The 17107-nt window shown below is 41.0% G+C and overlaps 1 protein-coding gene across 8 annotated transcripts in view; it reads left to right on the top strand.

Moving 5' to 3' along the window:
- Positions 1 to 17107, top strand: part of LOC133461274 (sodium bicarbonate cotransporter 3-like) — an 88220-nt gene that overhangs the window by 50038 nt on the left and 21075 nt on the right. For 5 of the 8 annotated variants that reach the window (XM_061742128.1, XM_061742129.1, XM_061742124.1 and 2 more), the window contains 6 exons: positions 6688 to 6803; positions 7579 to 7736; positions 11547 to 11634; positions 11842 to 11988; positions 12204 to 12310; positions 15885 to 16059. In XM_061742128.1, coding sequence (XP_061598112.1) covers positions 6688 to 6803; positions 7579 to 7736; positions 11547 to 11634; positions 11842 to 11988; positions 12204 to 12310; positions 15885 to 16059 — 791 coding nt within the window. The remainder of the gene's footprint in view (positions 1 to 6687; positions 6804 to 7578; positions 7737 to 11546; positions 11635 to 11841; positions 11989 to 12203; positions 12311 to 15884; positions 16060 to 17107) is intronic. The other 3 variants (XM_061742131.1, XM_061742127.1, XM_061742132.1) reach the window with 1 other exon arrangement.

The raw sequence follows: 17107 nt of genomic DNA, 5'->3' as shown, positions 1-17107 counted from the left end.
TTGCCCCTCATTAAACAACTTTTGGACAGAGATTTTCCGCTCTCTATCAAAGATAGTGGGGCAGAGAGTGGAACCTACTCCTCTAGGAGCCTTGTTTGGGGTTTTCCCCTCATTGCCCTCTCTTTCCAAATCGGAGAGGGATGTTTTGGCTTTTGTTACGTTATTGGCTAGGAGGTTGATAGTGATAAATTGGAAGAGTCGCTCCCCCCCCTCCTACACCCACTGGATAAGGGATATTTTGTATAATCTTAAACTGGAGAAGATCAGATTCTCCCTTAATGGCTCTGTGGACAAATTTCGGAGGGCCTGGGGTCCATTCTTCACCTTTGTACGAAGTCTGGATCCTACTCTAGTGGCGGACAGGTGAGGTCCGGTGGAATAGTGGCTTTATAAACTTGTACTAGGGGTGGGGCGCTGCGGCGCGGGTCACGGTAAATCTTATATGTAATACTTCTGGACTGATGTTTTATGTTTGTTTGATGTTTGCTTTTTTATTTGTTATTACTATTATTTTTTTAATTTGGCTTGCAGTATGTCCTATATGTTATGTTTTTGTTTTGGTCTCTGATGATGTTTTTTTTTTTTTTGTATTGTTTTTTTTATTTTTGGGGTGAAAAAGAAAAACACAGTCTTTTCTTTTATAAGGTTTCTATTTACTGGGTTGTACTGGAAGTTTGCATGTAACTACAAAACTACCTCTGCTTTGTATACTTCTGTGAAAATCCAATAAACAAATGTTTAAAAAAAAAAAAAAAAAAAACAAATCAACTGAAATATTGCAAGCCTTTTATTATTTTAATATTGCTGATAATGGCTTACCGTTTAAGAAAATCTAAATATCCTATCTCAAAAAATTTGAATGTTCTGGGAATCTTAAACTGTAAGCCATAATCCGCAATATTAAAATAATAAAAGGATTGCAATATTTCAGTTGATTTGTAATGAATCCAGAATGTATGACATTTTTGTTTTTTTAATTGCATTACAGAAAATAAAGAACTTTATCACAATATTCTAATTTTCTGAGACAGTCCTGTATACACATATATAAAATATGAACGACAGCTGAACTGCATGAACTTTATCTTAAAAAGTCATACTTAAACATGAGTAAATCCTGTCCCAGGTTTTATAATTTTGTATCTCATCATAGTACTTACATTTATTGTACGTGTACTCTCTCTCTTTGAGAGTATTATTTGGAATATTTTATCATTTGTGCTGCTCAGTTGTTTATTTATCTGCACTGCTGTGTTAGCAGTAATTTATTTCCCTTCATTAAGAGGGCATTTCCTCTTTAGATAAACATTCATGCAGTTTATAAGGTGGTTTCAGCTGCAAAAATATCCCAAAGTTTTAAAACTCATGTGCTTTGCTGTTCTCCATTATCAGTATACACAAATATAAGTGTTATACAAGTTGTGCTTTTACCATTGCATCATCTGACATTCATTTCCCTTTCTCCTTATCAATTCCTAATTATAAATACCCTTTTACCTAATAAGAAGTGTAATCACACCAATGTGTGTAACTGATCCAAAATCCAGAAATAAGCCTGAGACGAGAGTTGACGTATTGGTACTGCATGCACCTCGGTTCTGACAGTGACATTTTATTTTTTTTCCACACCAAGCAGTGTGAGTTTATTTTGAGAACCTGTGTGTGTGTGTATACGTAAGTCTGTGTTTGCTTTACTCTTGGAATGGCTCCATGTCAGAGGATGGGCCATTAATAACTACCATTTCACTTGGTTGAAAGCTGAAAGGTTGGTGTGTTCTTAAAATAGCATGAAGCTTCTGTAATTGGACTCCCTACAAGGGAAATACACAGCACCTAAAGGGAAGCATCTTGGCATTTGTTTGAGGATGAATCAGTATAGTGTTTCAAACTTTCAGACCTCATATTTCTTTACAATCATTAATGTGTCCTGGTGTTATAATTAAGCTTGTAAAAAAAACTGCCTTGTCCCAAACTGGTGCTTCAAAACACAAACTGTTCAGTTAGAGAGTAAACTGTGTATTTTACTTATTTTTTGGGATACAGGTTATACTTTAGCTTCTAAAAAAACAAATACTTATTGACAGTTGGGTGGATTGTTTAGCATAGAAATATATGCAAATGGCATGGACAGGTGCAGGCAGGGGGCTGGGCAACATTGACTACGTTTACATGCAGTCAAAATTCGGGTTATTGCTAATATTCCGGTTACTGAAACATTCAGAATATTCCGTTTACATGGTAATTAATCATTGGGGATATCTGGATCAAACCAGCGCCGCGTGGAGAACATCTTGACGCAATTCCCGTCATTTCCGCTTCCTGTATCCAAACTCGAAACAACTCAAAACTCAAGGGCAATTTAAGAATCAACAATTTCTTGAAAGCAGGCAACCCAGTAATTTTCCGTCTGCCTTTCAGTCTCTGGTTCATCAATGGCAACTCCAATCAGACGAATTTGTGATCACTTCCCTCCAAGCCGCGCTTCCAACTTCTCCAAGGGTTTGTCAATCTTGCCAATGAGCTCAAACACCGCCACTAACCTGCGATTCTGTTCGAGAATCGCATCTAGCTTACGGCCCTGCTCTCCCAGCGTCAGAGTCTGTGCATTGGTCGCCTTGCTTGACCCTTCAGCCACGTCCGGCAGCTTTGAGAGAGCCAAAACAGCTGTCAACGTATTACGCGTTTGTCGATATACAAGTAATCCCCCTCCTCCGATCAAGAGGATGATCAGGAGAAATCCTGCTATCATAATTCCAATTATGAAGGCATCTTCAACATCCTCGACAGACAGAATTTTGAGACACACAGGCTTCCAGTTTTTGTAAGAATCCATTGTATATCCAGAAAAGATTGTCCCATCGGGGCAAGAGGGCTCCCTTACCCCCTGGCTTCTTGTCGCAAAGATTTGGTCAATTGTGCTGAGACCAGTTAATCAATTCCATGTTGTAGAGTTTTCGGAGGAGTGAAAAAGAAGAGACTCTGAAGACGAGACAGACAAAGCAGTAGCAGGGAAGGTTGATAAGGTTGGAGAGGAGCAGAAAAAGCACCCGCCTTCGCTGAGAGCCGGAAGAAGGGGTGCCGACGGGTTCCCGGTACTTTCTACCGTCATATTTGGGTTTTAAAAGGGTTATTGATGCATGGAAACGCAGTTATTGAGTCTGAATGGACCGTGTCCACGGCCTCCATTGTCCAGGCAGCTGACTGGAGCTGTGGTTGTAAGGTTGTCGGCACCTGTCGGGGTGGAACTCCGCTCTGAGTTCTTTACGGCTCTGGATGTTGTGGGGCTGGCTGGGCTGGGGACAAGTGCCCCTGGTTTGGCAAACTGGGGTGGTGGTCCCCGCCTTTAAGAGCGTGTGCTACAACTACAGAGAGATCATACTCCTCAGCCTCCCTGGTAAAGTCTATGGAGGGGTACTGAAGAGAAGGGTCCGCTGGACAGTCCAATCTCGGCTTGAAAGGGGGGACGTGTGGTTTTTGTTCCTGGCCGTGGAACAATGGCCCTGGTCTACACATCAGCAGGGTCCTGCAGGGGAATGGGAGTTTGTCCATCCATACTGTGCTGTGTGGGTTCTGATGTGCCTGAATCCCTTATACGGGCTGTCCAGTGCCTTTACATCCGTACATAAGTTGGACTGGTTTCCCGTAGTGGTTGGACTCTGCCGAGTAGGGGTGGGTTAAAAATATCGATATATCGATATTTTATCGATATGCATGTGTAGGAACGATTATCGCTACATAAATCCAAGTATCGATTTAAAAAAAAAAAAAAATAATTTTTTTTTTTTTTTTTAATCCCGATTTTTTTCCCCCCATTTTATCAACCAGTGCTCCTACCTAAGTCAGTCCTGGGCATTGCTCCATCTACCAACCCCGGGAGGCCCTGCACTGAGCTCAAGTCTCCTCCTTATTTGAGGAGTGAGCAGGCTGCTTCTTTTCACCAGGCAGGGTGGGGTTTCTCTGGCCGGACGTGGCGCGTGGAAGGATCATGTTATTCCCTTATTGTAACCAGAATATCGTATCGGAATCGTATCGTATCGGGAGGTCAGTGATGATACCCAGCTCTACTGCCGAGGCTGCCCTTTGTCACCAATTCTGTTCATTACTTTCATGGACAGTATCTATAGACTTAGACAAGTGTGGAATGCTCTCTCCGGGTTGAGAATCAGATACTGCCCCAAGAGGAGGAGTTCAAGTATCTCAAGGTCTTGTTCATGAGTGAGGAAAGAATGGAGTGGCAGATCGATGGGTGAGTTGGCGCGGCGTCCACAGTGATGCGGACTCTGCATCTGTCTGTTGTGGTAAAGGAGCTTAGATAAAACAGTTGGTCTACGTTCCTACCCTAATCTATGGTCACAAGTATAAGCATAAAGTAGTGAGAGAACAATATTGTTGATACAAGCGGTGGAAATGGGTTTCCTTTTGCATTAGTACCGCCTTAACTTGGTTCTACCCGCCACGGCCCCGTTTTGCGCTTTTGCACTAGGGGCTGAGGCGGGCAGAGCCGCTCCAAGCCGATACTATTTCTGTAACCATTCCAGCGAGGTTCTAATCAGGGCTGAGCAGGGACTATTTCTGACGTTACCACCCTCCGCGCCACTGATTGGTCGGGGGGCGGGGCCGTCATCACCCTCCACGCCTCTGATTGGTCGGGGGGCGGGGCCGTGAAACGTTTGAATCAGGAAGCGGGAGTCAGCGTGAGAGCGACCCGCGGCTCGCAGCGATTTTATTATAAAGCGCAAACGTCTGTTTGGTGATCAAACTCTGAGGTGCAGATGTTCATAAACCTGGGGGCTGAGGAGAGAATTAAAAAAGGGATGTAGACGGGCTGTTTTTTTCTCAGCCGCTCGCGGCTCCAGCTGATTTCTCATCAGCGCTGACATGAACAAAGGTGTTGCGCAATCGAGTACGTCACAGCCGCTTCACCCCAACCTGCCCACTTCTCCCCTGGCTGTGGAAAAACACACGGGGACAAACGGGTAGAGCCGCGCCGCGCCGCGCCGAGCCGAGCCGGGCTAAGGCGGTACTAATGCAAAAGCGCCATAAGTGACAGTCCTGGGCATAGCTCCCTCTACCAACCCCCGGGAGTGAGGAGTGAGCAGGCCGCTTCTTTTCACCAGCTTCTCTGGCCGGACGTAGCGCGAAGGATCACGTTATTCCGGCCAGATCCTCCCCACCCCATCTGGCCAGAGGGGGCATTTCTAGCCCAGGACTGACGGGCATGTTTTTGTGAGGGTAGCTCAAATAAACTACCCAAGGGAAGACGGGGAGAACATGCAAACCCCACCCAGGGTGGGGGTGCTGAAGTCATGGGGGAACTTAACACTCATTCAGCGCCCACAGCGTCCCCGGCAGGAATTGAACCAAGAACTTTCTTGCTGTGAGACGGCTGCACTACCAGCTGCGTCACCGTGCCCCCGTACTGACCTACTTCTAAATTAAAAGTGAAGATCTCACCTAACAATTTACTGGAATTAATGGATCTGTCACTAATGCCAGAGGACACATTCAGTGGTCTTGTTGAATCTGGGTCCTGACAGGTCATGCATTTATATATAATTTAAAAAAAAAAAAAGGCCAATGAGCTATTTTTCTGTATAATTCCAGTTAGCAGTTACTCTTGCATTCAGACATATGTTACCAGCGTGACACCACACTGACTGGCACGGGGGAGCATTCCAGTGCTCGGTGCCCTTGAATGAAGTCTGTTGGCAAGCACAACCTGAGCTAATCTCGCCTATATTTCTAACGGCTTTGTTGGGTATGTGAACAACCACGCTCCTGTTCAGCAGTCCCAGCTACCCTTTGTCATTGGGGGTAACTCCAGTTTGCTGTTTAAAGGTATAGCTCACTCTTCTATTTGCTGGCTGGAAAAGCAAGTTTTGTTTTTAATTTGGAAGTTTAAGATTGTAGCATATTGTTAAGGCATATATTCACTTTTGATATCTTTCTCAAAATATGGCAAAAAGAATAAAAACCTGGGAGAGTTACTAAAGAAATTCAGAGGATATGATCTTTCTGATATAGGAATTTCAAAGGATGGCTAATAATGCCATCCTTTGACTGAGATACATTGCTACGTCATTTCATCTCCCTCTCTCATGCCACCTGAAGTGCTAGCGTTTCCTGTATCTGGTATAGCTCAAATCATATCAGTATTGCTGAAATGTTCAGCCATCAAAACAACATTTCTGAAATCTGAGAAAGGGGAATTGTTAGAGCTGTCACCCTTAACTCAAAGCTGACCAATAAGCTCAACAGATGGCTGGCAATCAGAAACAGTGCAGTGTAAAATCATCTTCCCGGTGAAATCAGTGTTTTTTAGTTCTTATCATTTATTGGAAATAATGAATCTGGAGAAGAAATCACTTTACTGCAAGAATCTTAAAATGGCAAATCCAATTCAATTGAACTGATAAGACTCTAAACTCAATGATAAACTGGGAGGAAGATGGGTGACTGAATAGCTTTTGACGGTTTTAATTTTCTGCTAAAATTAAAGTTGATGCCAATAAAATTACACCCTATTCGTTGAGCCCATACTATAAAGTAGGATACTCGGAGTATTGTTTTTGTCTTTTATTTAAATCTAATGCTGGGGTGAACAAAATGCAAGACAAATGCTTTGTAGTTTTGACATCTTTACAAACTGTATTTCATGGTCCATCACTGCTCTCCTTCCTTTCCCAGGACCGCTGGTGTCTCAGAGCTCTCTCCCAAACAATCTGGATGGCAACAAGGCGATGGAGAGGAGGCCGTCCAAAGCAGGGGTCAGTAGAGAAAGCAGCAGTGTGGACTTCAGCAAGGTAACCTAACCACAGTGCTGAGCACAGACCGTCCATCTGGCTGGAGAAGCCCATGAGCAAGCTCCTTCATGTTTGTCCTTCAGTTTCTGTGCTTTCACAGACATTTCAATGTCTTGTTTTGAAAGCGGTCCTTTTAAGAGCACGTACATTACATTTCCACTGCTCTTTGTTCTGCACTCAATAAGAGGCATCTATGATTTTTTTTTTTTTTTTTCTTTTTTTTTTTTTTTTCTGATGTAAAAAGAATGGATCATCAGTTCAAAAGTCTTTTATATAACTGTTTAGTTTATAAATACACCCACATTTTATCTTTCATTCATCCTATTATTTCGTACTGTATCGTATCATCTGTTAAATAAAATGGCAGGGTGCCATAAGTTCTTATAAAACCTGCCATTATCCCTGCCAGAAAACAAGGTGCAATGTTTCTGAGTCATAGGATACAAAAGCTGAAGACAAAGCTCATCTGTTCCTACACAAGAATAAATAAAGTGTTGCTGTACTTGCATCTGTAATTGCACGTAAGATATTTACTTGGGAAACATGACAAGAAATGAATCCCAACATTGGACCTTCTTTGCTCAGTACTATCTAGCTGTATGCATTGCTAATAAGTTTCATTATTTTACAGCCATTAACCTCATCATCATTTATCTTGCATGTGTGTGCTTTTATTGAAGCTCTTCTACAATATCTGCTTTTTTTATCTATCCTTTTCCCCTGAAAATCCCTTTTTTAATCAGTTTTTGTGATTACATCATTTCATTATTTCCAGGTGGACATGAATTTCATGAAAAAGATTCCTCCGGGTGCCGAGGCTTCTAATGTGCTGGTGGGAGAAGTGGACTTTCTGGAGAAGCCAATAATTGCCTTTGTGCGATTGTTACCAGCTGTCCTCATCACAGGTCTCACTGAGGTGCCCGTGCCTACGAGGTACAGCAATCTCAGATGTCTGAAGGAATGTTTTTCCATTTATATTGTCCCTAACCCTTGGTGCGCCAATAGCGAACAATTATGATTAAATGCTGTCAAGTATAGAGAAAAAACATGAACTACTCGGGGAGGCAACTGGCCTCTAAAAACCAGCATTCAATCATTGTGTGATCTAAGCGCAGTCATGAGTCTTTTAGTTTCTGTCATACTTGTTTCCATGGTGTAATACCCAGGCGGGTCCGTGTACGGTCCGTGTATCTTTTGGTCATTGGATTTTTCCGTCATGAGTGGGAATCAAAAAACAAATAACGATTGGTTTATTTGATTTTCCTTTTAAAACAAAAAACAAATATTGAATACACTGCATTTTTTCTTTTTCTGTGTTAATATGATTTAACAAAGATTCAAAATACGCTTTTATTTTCGTTTTCTATTTCATATAAGAAAAATGAAATCCCTAGTCAACAGGAAGGAAAAAACGAACCAAAAACAACCGTTTATTCATATTCGTGCACCGGAAGCTGGCATTTACAACCGAATGAACTTAGTTCTGGATATTTAACAGGCATTCCTGTGACAATTCTCTCCAGGGGAAGTTTGATTTTAATATTTTATTGGTCGGGTTTACGTGACTCGGAAATGGCTCTGTATGCTGCAGTTCGGGTAACCATGGCAACCATAGCGGCGCTGAAACAACAGATTAAGGATTATTTTTTAAAGATTGATTAAGGACTTGTTCCACAGCGGTTTGACGCACAATGACATTTCCTGCACGTTGCAGCAGATGTGTCTCCTGCAATGCTCAGAAATGAGCGTCAGAAGATTCTGTGCTCGGCATCATCTGAGGAGAAAAAGGCTACGCAGAGCTGGAGAGCGCTTTGATTCAATCTATTTATGAGGTTTTTATTCAGATGTCCACAGTATATTGCAAATATACACACTGCATGCGACGCGAGCGAGAGTCAGCGTCAAAAACAGTTCCATTGCTTTATTTTTTATTGCACTGTCTATACTGGTTGCGAGCGACGCGGCGTCGTTTTGAGCTGGACTTTTGTCGCACGCCCTGCTTCTATTTTCTTCCCGTCGCTCGCGTTGAAAGCCGGTTGAAAGTTGAAAAAAAAGTGTAAAGCGCTGTAGGAAACAGTCATTTCAATACAAGAACTTCAATAAAGTGGCAGGTGCTGGAGGGAGATCGCCAGGCTGGAAGGTTCTGATAAGATAATAAGATATAATAAGAATCTTATCTTAATCTTATTAGGGCTTAATTTGTCCCGGATCCTGCCGGATTGATCGTGTCCTCTGCTTTTTCCCCACATCCCAGTAATGATCTGACATGCTGACATGTTTGCACCGCACGCCGGTCACTCCAGCTGTTCGCTGTTTGATTGCGTAATCACACGCCGTTATTAATTGTTCGGTTTTTTCCCCACTTATTCCACCGAATAATAAGCTTGTTTTCTGTTTAGAAAGTACAAACGTAGGGAGATTACAAGTAATCACCCATCTTTTACTTGTCCCTTTACTCTTTTAGGAGTCTGCTAATGTTAGGAGTTTCTTTCAGGAGCGCACGGGCGGGTGAATAAAGGCTGATTTATGGTTCCGCGTAAAATCGACGACGCGCACCGTTCGGTGACCGCGCCGCGTACCCTACGCTGTAAGGTCTGCGTTGGTGTAACGCGGAACCATAAATCAGCCTTCTAAAAGGCGAGTCTCAGCTGTCAATCAAAAGAACGTGGTAGAACGTGGGGCCGATAACGCGTTCAGAGCGGGTCCGATGCCACGCATTGCGGCGCGACAGTCGGACGCTCGCATGCAGTTAGGACAGTTGGGAGCCGTAGCCTAATTTTTGTTGACAGCTTTGTACTGAACACTGATCACCCCGATCACGTTTGCAGTGTACACGTTTAAAACCCATTAAGCATGTCGGAAGGCCGTTTGTGGCTGAGTTTTGTCATTAAACGCCATAAAACTTCTGTCGGACTCAGCGTAGCCTACTTCTCTGTCAGCAGCGCGTCATGCAAATATACAGGACCTAACAATAAACTCTCAAGCGGCTCTTAAAAGTACAGGAAAGCCGCAATACTGGCTATCTGTCTTCACTGGGGGTGCTTGAGAAGGTCGGGTTGGAAGAACCTGAGAGAGCTCCATCAGCCATACCATGAATTCAGGCGTCAGGTAAAGTTTGTGCTGCAGTGCAATTTATACATATAATGATAATCACGTGGATTCCTCACGCGTGGGACTAAATTAATTCTTCCAACCCGACCTTCTCCAGCATGCACCCCTAGTGAAGACAGATAGCCGGTCATTCGGCCATGATGAATCAAAGCGCTCTCCAGCTCTGCGTAGCCTTTTTCTCCTCAGATGATGCCGAGCACAGAATCTTCTGACGATCATTTCTGAGCCTTGCAGGAGACACATCTGCTGCAACGTGCAGGAAATGTGTTTGTGCGCCAAACCGCTGTGGAACAAGTCCTTAATCAATCTTTAAAAAATAATCCTTAATCTGTTGTTTCAGCGCCGCTATGGTTGCCATGGTTACCCGAACTGCAGCATACAGAGCCATTTCCCAGTCACGTAAACCCGACCAATAAAATATTAAAATCAAACTTCCCCTGGAGAGAATTGTCACAGGAATGCCTGTCAAATATCCAGAACTAAGTTCACTCGGTTGTAAATGCCAGCTTCCGGTGCACGAATATGAATAAACGGTTGTTTTTGGTTCGTTTTTTCCTTCCTGTTGACTAGGGATTTCATTTTTCTTATATGAAATAGAAAACGAAAATAAAAGCGTATTTTGAATCTTTGTTAAATCATATTAACACAGAAAAAGAAAAAATGCAGTGTATTCAATATTTGTTTTTTGTTTTAAAAGGAAAATCAAATAAACCAATCGTTTTTTGTTTTTTGATTCCCACTCATGACGGAAAAATCCAATGACCAAAAGATACACGGACCGTGTACTTCGCGGCCATCCTTTTTTTTGTTTTGAAATAGCAAAATAAAAATAGAGAAATAATCCGTTTCCCGTTTTTTTGTTTTGATAATAAAAAACGGATCGTTATCCATTATCGAAATTGGGAAAACAGCGACTCCGTTTCCAACGGAGTGGCAGTATGTTAGAGTTCAGTACATGTTATTTTGACTCTGCAGCTGAACGGACTGTCACAACATCATGACGGAGGGAAGAGAGATTACAGATTAAACTCATGTTTCATATTTGATTTATTTTCTGTTTCAACATTAAAAAAAATCTAAAACTATTAATTTTCAATCTGATCAACAAAAGAACCCGAAACAACTTTCTTCATTTATTACTGCGCATGTGCAATCCCCCCATTTTTCCAATCCTTGTTTTCAGTATCATTGGAAACAAATAGGAAATAGAGAAGAGTTTTCCTCTCGCTGTTTTAATTCCCAATTTCGAATTCAAACACATCAATGAAATCGGATAATGGATAACGATCCGTTTTTTGTTTTTTATTATCAAAACAAAAAACGGGAAACTGATTATTTTGGATTATTTCTCTATTTTTATTTTGTAATTACGGATGGCCGCTAAGTACACGGACCCAGGCGACATCTTGCTCATTCTGGCTATTCGTTTCTGCTTAACTAACAAGTAAAGATTCATAGCAATAGGTCAGCAAAGGCAAGAAAGAAGACTGCAAGCAGGGATACAAATCATAAATCTATTGAAAATGAGCTTTGTAAATTATGGAAGATGAGCATGCTTTAAAGTATTTAAGTGTTCTTTAAGTGTTAATGAGCAAGTGTAAATGAATTGATGGCTCCGTTTCTTGTTTAAAGGTTTCTTTTCCTCCTTCTGGGTCCTCATGGTAAAGGACCACAGTACCATGAAATTGGAAGATCCATGGCCACTCTAATGACAGATGAGGTAAGAAAAGAATCATTCGTATTAATGTCCAATCATTTCAGCTTGAATGATTTTAAAACCATGTCATAGAAATAATTTTAACCTTTTTTTTCTCCATTTAAAAAGTTAAGCTGATGTGGTAGTTATTGCATGTGCTGCACCGATGCCTACTTAACAGCTCCTTGCATTACTGCAGAGAGATTAGTGCTAACAGTGTTCCTCATGTAGATTTTCCATGATGTGGCATACAAGGCCAAAGACCGAACTGATCTACTGTCTGGGATAGATGAGTTTCTGGACCAGGTGACTGTCCTGCCCCCTGGAGAATGGGACCCCACCATTCGGATTGAGCCCCCCAAAAATGTCCCATCTCAGGTTCGTGAATAACATGATTAGATTTTATACAGATAACTTTGTATGTTTCTTTACATAAAGACGGTAAAAGAATCCATGTCTGAAAATGTTTCATCATGAGAGCAAAGAAATAGAAAATGAATGGAACTAACTTATCCTATATATACATGTATGTGTCACTGTGTGTATATAATATAATCTTAGGTATATTACATTTAAATGTTTCAACCTTTTAGCTGAAGCGAAAGAGACCATCCCAACCCAACGGCACTGCGTCTCCAGCCGGACACCTGGAGAAAGAGGACGACCACCATGCAGGTCCTGAGCTGCAGAGGACGGGGAGGTCAGTGTCGTACGGCACCTTTTCATGTCTCACAATTCACATGCAAAAATGTCTATTAGATCAGCGGTTCCCAACCTTTTTTCCTTGGAGCCCCCCCTACTTGTGTCTAAGACCAGCCGGGCCCCCCGACCCGTACGTACTGGCACCAAAAGAGTAAAGTGATTCGTTAAAAATCTTTAATTGAAAAAAATGAACATTAATTATGTTTTTGTGATACATTTCTCTTTGGTTTACCCTGTATACAGATGACTTTGTCTTTCTCATCTTCATTTTGTGTCACCAGTGTATAAAATACGCACAAAAAATAATTGAATTTCTGAAAAATGTCTCCTTTTAATATGAGAGCAAATTTTTTTTACCATTTTTCCTTTAACAACCTGTCAGAGTAGTAGTATGATTAAATGTTGAATAATGATATAATACGTTTTTAAGTTTTTATCCTGCTAAATAACTTATACAGTATATTTATATATAATATATTTTTGTCATTTTAAAATACTACGTGGGTTTACACAGACTTGGATTACAGTATTCCATTAGGTGTTAGTATGATTTTTTTTATTTATTTAACATGCGCAAATATAATTTTTACAACTGCATATCCTCAAACAGACAAAGTTCCGCGCACCCCCAGAGATCTCTGGCGCCCCCCCAGGGGGGGCCCGGACCCCAGGTTGGGAGACACTGTATTAGATAATACTTATATTACTTACAGGACTGTCTCAGAAAATTAGAATATTGTGATAAAGTTCTTTTATTTTCTGTAATGCAATTTATTAAAAAAAAAAAAAAAAAAAAAAATGTCATACATTCTGGATTCATTACAAATCAACTGAAATATTGCAAGCCTTTTATTTTAATATTGCTTATTATGGCTTACAGTTTAAGATTCCCAGAATATTCAAATTTTTTGAGATAGGATATTTGAGTTTTCTTAAGCTGTAAACCATGATCAGCAATATTAAAATAATAAAAGGCTTGCAATATTTCAGTTGATTTGTAATGAATCCAGAATGTATGACATTTTTGTTTTTGTAATTGCATTACAGAAAATCACAATATTCTAATTTTCTGAGACAGTCCTGTATGTCTACTCTGATCTGGGTTGGTAAAATTATAGAATTCTGCAAAGTTGTATTTTGTCAGAATTTCTTTTTTGTTTAGTTGCGGTACTTCAGGTACCCAAATACATGTTTGGACGTTTATTTATTCACACGTTCCCTTAAAAATAAACTTAAATCTGAAAATGTGTAGGACATAAGATTTTATAAAGTCAACGTCATGATGTGATTGAGCAGATATGTGGCTGTTTGATGTTTTCTTTGAACGCTGACATTTATGGATGCTGAGGGTTGAGCCTGAGCCACACAGCAAGGAGAATGTGTTTACCTCACACAAACCCACAAACCGCACATACATCTATTGGAAGGCTCTGTATTATTTACAGAATCACTCTCCTTTTCACTGCGTCTATAAAAGGCAACGCGGGAAGCTAATGTAAAGAAAGCAATACAATACTGTAGCTGTATAAAAGACGGGGGATGTGAAGGCGGGCAATAGTGGTTATTCCAGAGGTGTGAGGCGAAGGAAAATGAAGAATGACCTTCCAGCAGAGCTATTGGACAGGCGTCAGAGAAAAGAAAAGAAACATTTTAGGTGAGAAATGAATTTTAAAAATAGAATCCCTCAAAGCCAAGGTGAAAAGTGGCAGAAACGGAGACATGCTGTATGCACTGTCTGTAATTTTGAACATGTGAATGAAGAAAAGGCATTTTGTACAAATTCTAACAGCAAGATCAACTCAGAATTTAACATTAAGATATTATAAATGTTCACAGAACTGCCAATGGAAAATAATTTAGCTTTTTAGTATGGTCACAGCTTATTTAGATAATGTTAGTTATTAACCCAGTCTGCCTATAACATGAATATATGTTAACATTTGAAACATTTTGAAGAATCACTTAAAGGTAAACCAAACAGATTTTACGTAACGTGTGCCCACCCTTTGGATTCCCTCGACCCTTTTATGCGGACGAATTGATTAGGGCTGCAGCTATCGAATATTTTAGTAATCGAGTATTCTACTGATAATTCCATCGAGTAATCGGATAAAACATATTTTTGTTTAGTTAAAGAGCAATTATAAATATACATAAGATGTTAATTGACATCACTAAGACTAAATGATATAATCCAGTAGGTTCAGGGCTGTGCATTTAAAAACCCTGAACTTACACCAGTCGAAAAAATTCACTGCCTTCACTCAAAAAACTAAGGATCTTACCAAGAAATGTTCTTATTTCTAACCTAAAAATGCCATTACACCTGATATCAGACATAACTTAAAAGGTTAGGTGTTTTTCAATTCAATGTTATTTATATAGCATCTAATACAACAGATGTTATCTCTAGACGCTTTCCAGAGATCCAGAACATGAACATAAACCCCCGAGCAATTATTATATAAACAATGGCAGGTAAAAACTCCCATAGTGGGAGAAAAGCCTTAAGCCAAACAGTGGCAAGAAAAAATTCCCCTTTAGGAGGGAAGAAACCTTGAGCAGGACCAGGATCATAAGGGGGGACCCTCCTGCCGAAGGCCAGACTGGGGGGTCGGGGACGTCAGCAGCACAGCAGGCAGGTGGAAGCAGCAGCGGGATGACCAGAGGTGGGGGGGGAGGGGATGGGGTGCAGGCAGGCGGAAGCAGCAACAGCAGACATCCACGTAGGCAGGTGGAAGCAGCAACGGGATGACCGGGGATGGGGATGGGGGGGCGGGGGCGGGAACATAGGCCAGAACGCAGCTCCCGAGGCTCCAGCCTGCAAACATGCACAAAAGAGAAAAAAGGGGGGCCGGCACAAGAAACTACAGGAACGATGGACAAAAATGATAGCTATGAGATATTTATAATAAATAAAAATGTAAATGGAGAAGAGAGGCAGGGAAAAGGAGAGGAGAAGAAGGGTGAGAGGCACCGCCCAGCGGATCATGTCGGTGCCCCCTGCAGCATAAGCCTATAGCAGCATATCTACCGCGAAGCTATATTTGAGACTAACTATTATAGTTTTGTTCTATAGCTGCAACTATGACCCACGTGTTTCAATTGAACTTTCATTTGTGTCAAGCAAATTTTAAGTTCTAGTTAAGTTTTAAGTTAAAGTATAAGATTTTGAGTTTTGGCAGTGTTCAAAATATAATTCTGAGCCCTGCTGTATTGGAGCACATTAGGCACCAGCGCTGCTTGTTTTATCCATGAATGACTACAGAGCTAAAATTGAAAACTACCCAGTTAGCTTTATTACGTTTTTACATATTTTACATATCCGCCGCCTCTTCTTTTACGTGATGTAGTCCTGGCGAAATACGATGCTTTGAGCTGCAAAATTAAACGATTCCTCGAGGCAGAGAAAATTCCTCGATCATTTTTTGTAATCCAATTACTCAGATTATTCGAGGAATCGTTTCAGCCCTAGAATTGATACATTTTAAAAGTATCACCTTTTTTATTGTGGAGTGATATAGGAAAGTAGCATTAAAGTCCAAATAAAATGTCCCCCTCTCTTTGTGCAGGATATTTGGAGGTTTGATCATGGATATCAAGCGGAAAGCCCCGTTCTACTGGAGCGACATAAGGGAATCCCTGAGTCTGCAGTGTCTAGCGTCCATCCTCTTCCTCTACTGCGCCTGCATGTCCCCGGTCATCACGTTCGGAGGGCTGCTGGGAGAGGCAACAAAAGGCAACATAGTAAGTTATAGAACTTGACACTTAGAAGTCACTCATTACAAATTTCGGTTTATTGCCTTAATCCGACCGATATTGTATTTTTAAAAGCCATGTATACACCTTAGCCGGGCTGTAGTCTAACCGATCTGAAACTCTTGACATGGAGCTATTGGTGCCAGATAATGCCGTCCTAATTCCAGTTATTCAGGCATGTACAGGACTGTCTCAGAAAATTAGAATATTGTGATAAAGTTCTTTATTTTCTGTAATGCAATTTATATAAAAAAAAAAAAAAGTCATACATTCTGGATTCATTACAAATCAACTGAAATATTGCAAACCTTTTATTATTTTAATATTGCTGACTATGGCTTAGTTTAAGATTAAGAGAATATTCCCAGAATATTCTATTTTTTTGAGATAGGATATTTGAGTTTTCTTAAGCTGTAAGCCATGATCAGCAATATTAAAATAATAAAAGGCTTGCAATATTTCAGTTGATTTGTAATGAATCCAGAATGTATGACGTTTTTGTAATTGCATTACAGAAAATCACAATATTCAAATTTTCTGAGACAGTCCTGTATACGCAACCCACGCTTAGCCGAGCTCGCGACTGTCCCGGACTCCACCTTCCGGGAGTGACGACACCGTGAAAGCCAGAATATCAAGACAAGGGAGAAAAGAAGACTAACAACAAGGAAGGAACCGGAAGAATGCCAGCGCAAAAGTGCATGTGGCGCCACCTAGCACAGCGGAGTCGAACGCACCTCATTCATTAATCGCTTGCCTTCTCGCGCATGTATTCTTGGATTTCTCGGAAACTCCTGTTTAATCCTTAAATAGATTGTTGCCAATAGCTTGATTTAGATGTGCATGTAACAGCACTGACTATTTCATGAGCCCACTGGGTTTGTGAACAATCGGGCATGTTTCTGGCAACACGTGGAACCTCAACACATTTGAAACGGCACCACACAAATGTGAATATGGCTGCTGCGAGGAAAGAAACCGGCAGCGTGTCAACGCTGCTACCTTTGGCATTTAAACAGGCTTTTGCTAGTAGTTC

The sequence above is a fragment of the Cololabis saira genome, chromosome 15 (assembly GCF_033807715.1).
Source record: "Cololabis saira isolate AMF1-May2022 chromosome 15, fColSai1.1, whole genome shotgun sequence".
In the NCBI taxonomy this organism is placed as follows: domain Eukaryota; kingdom Metazoa; phylum Chordata; class Actinopteri; order Beloniformes; family Belonidae; genus Cololabis; species Cololabis saira.
This window is presented reverse-complemented; position numbering and strand designations above follow the sequence as displayed.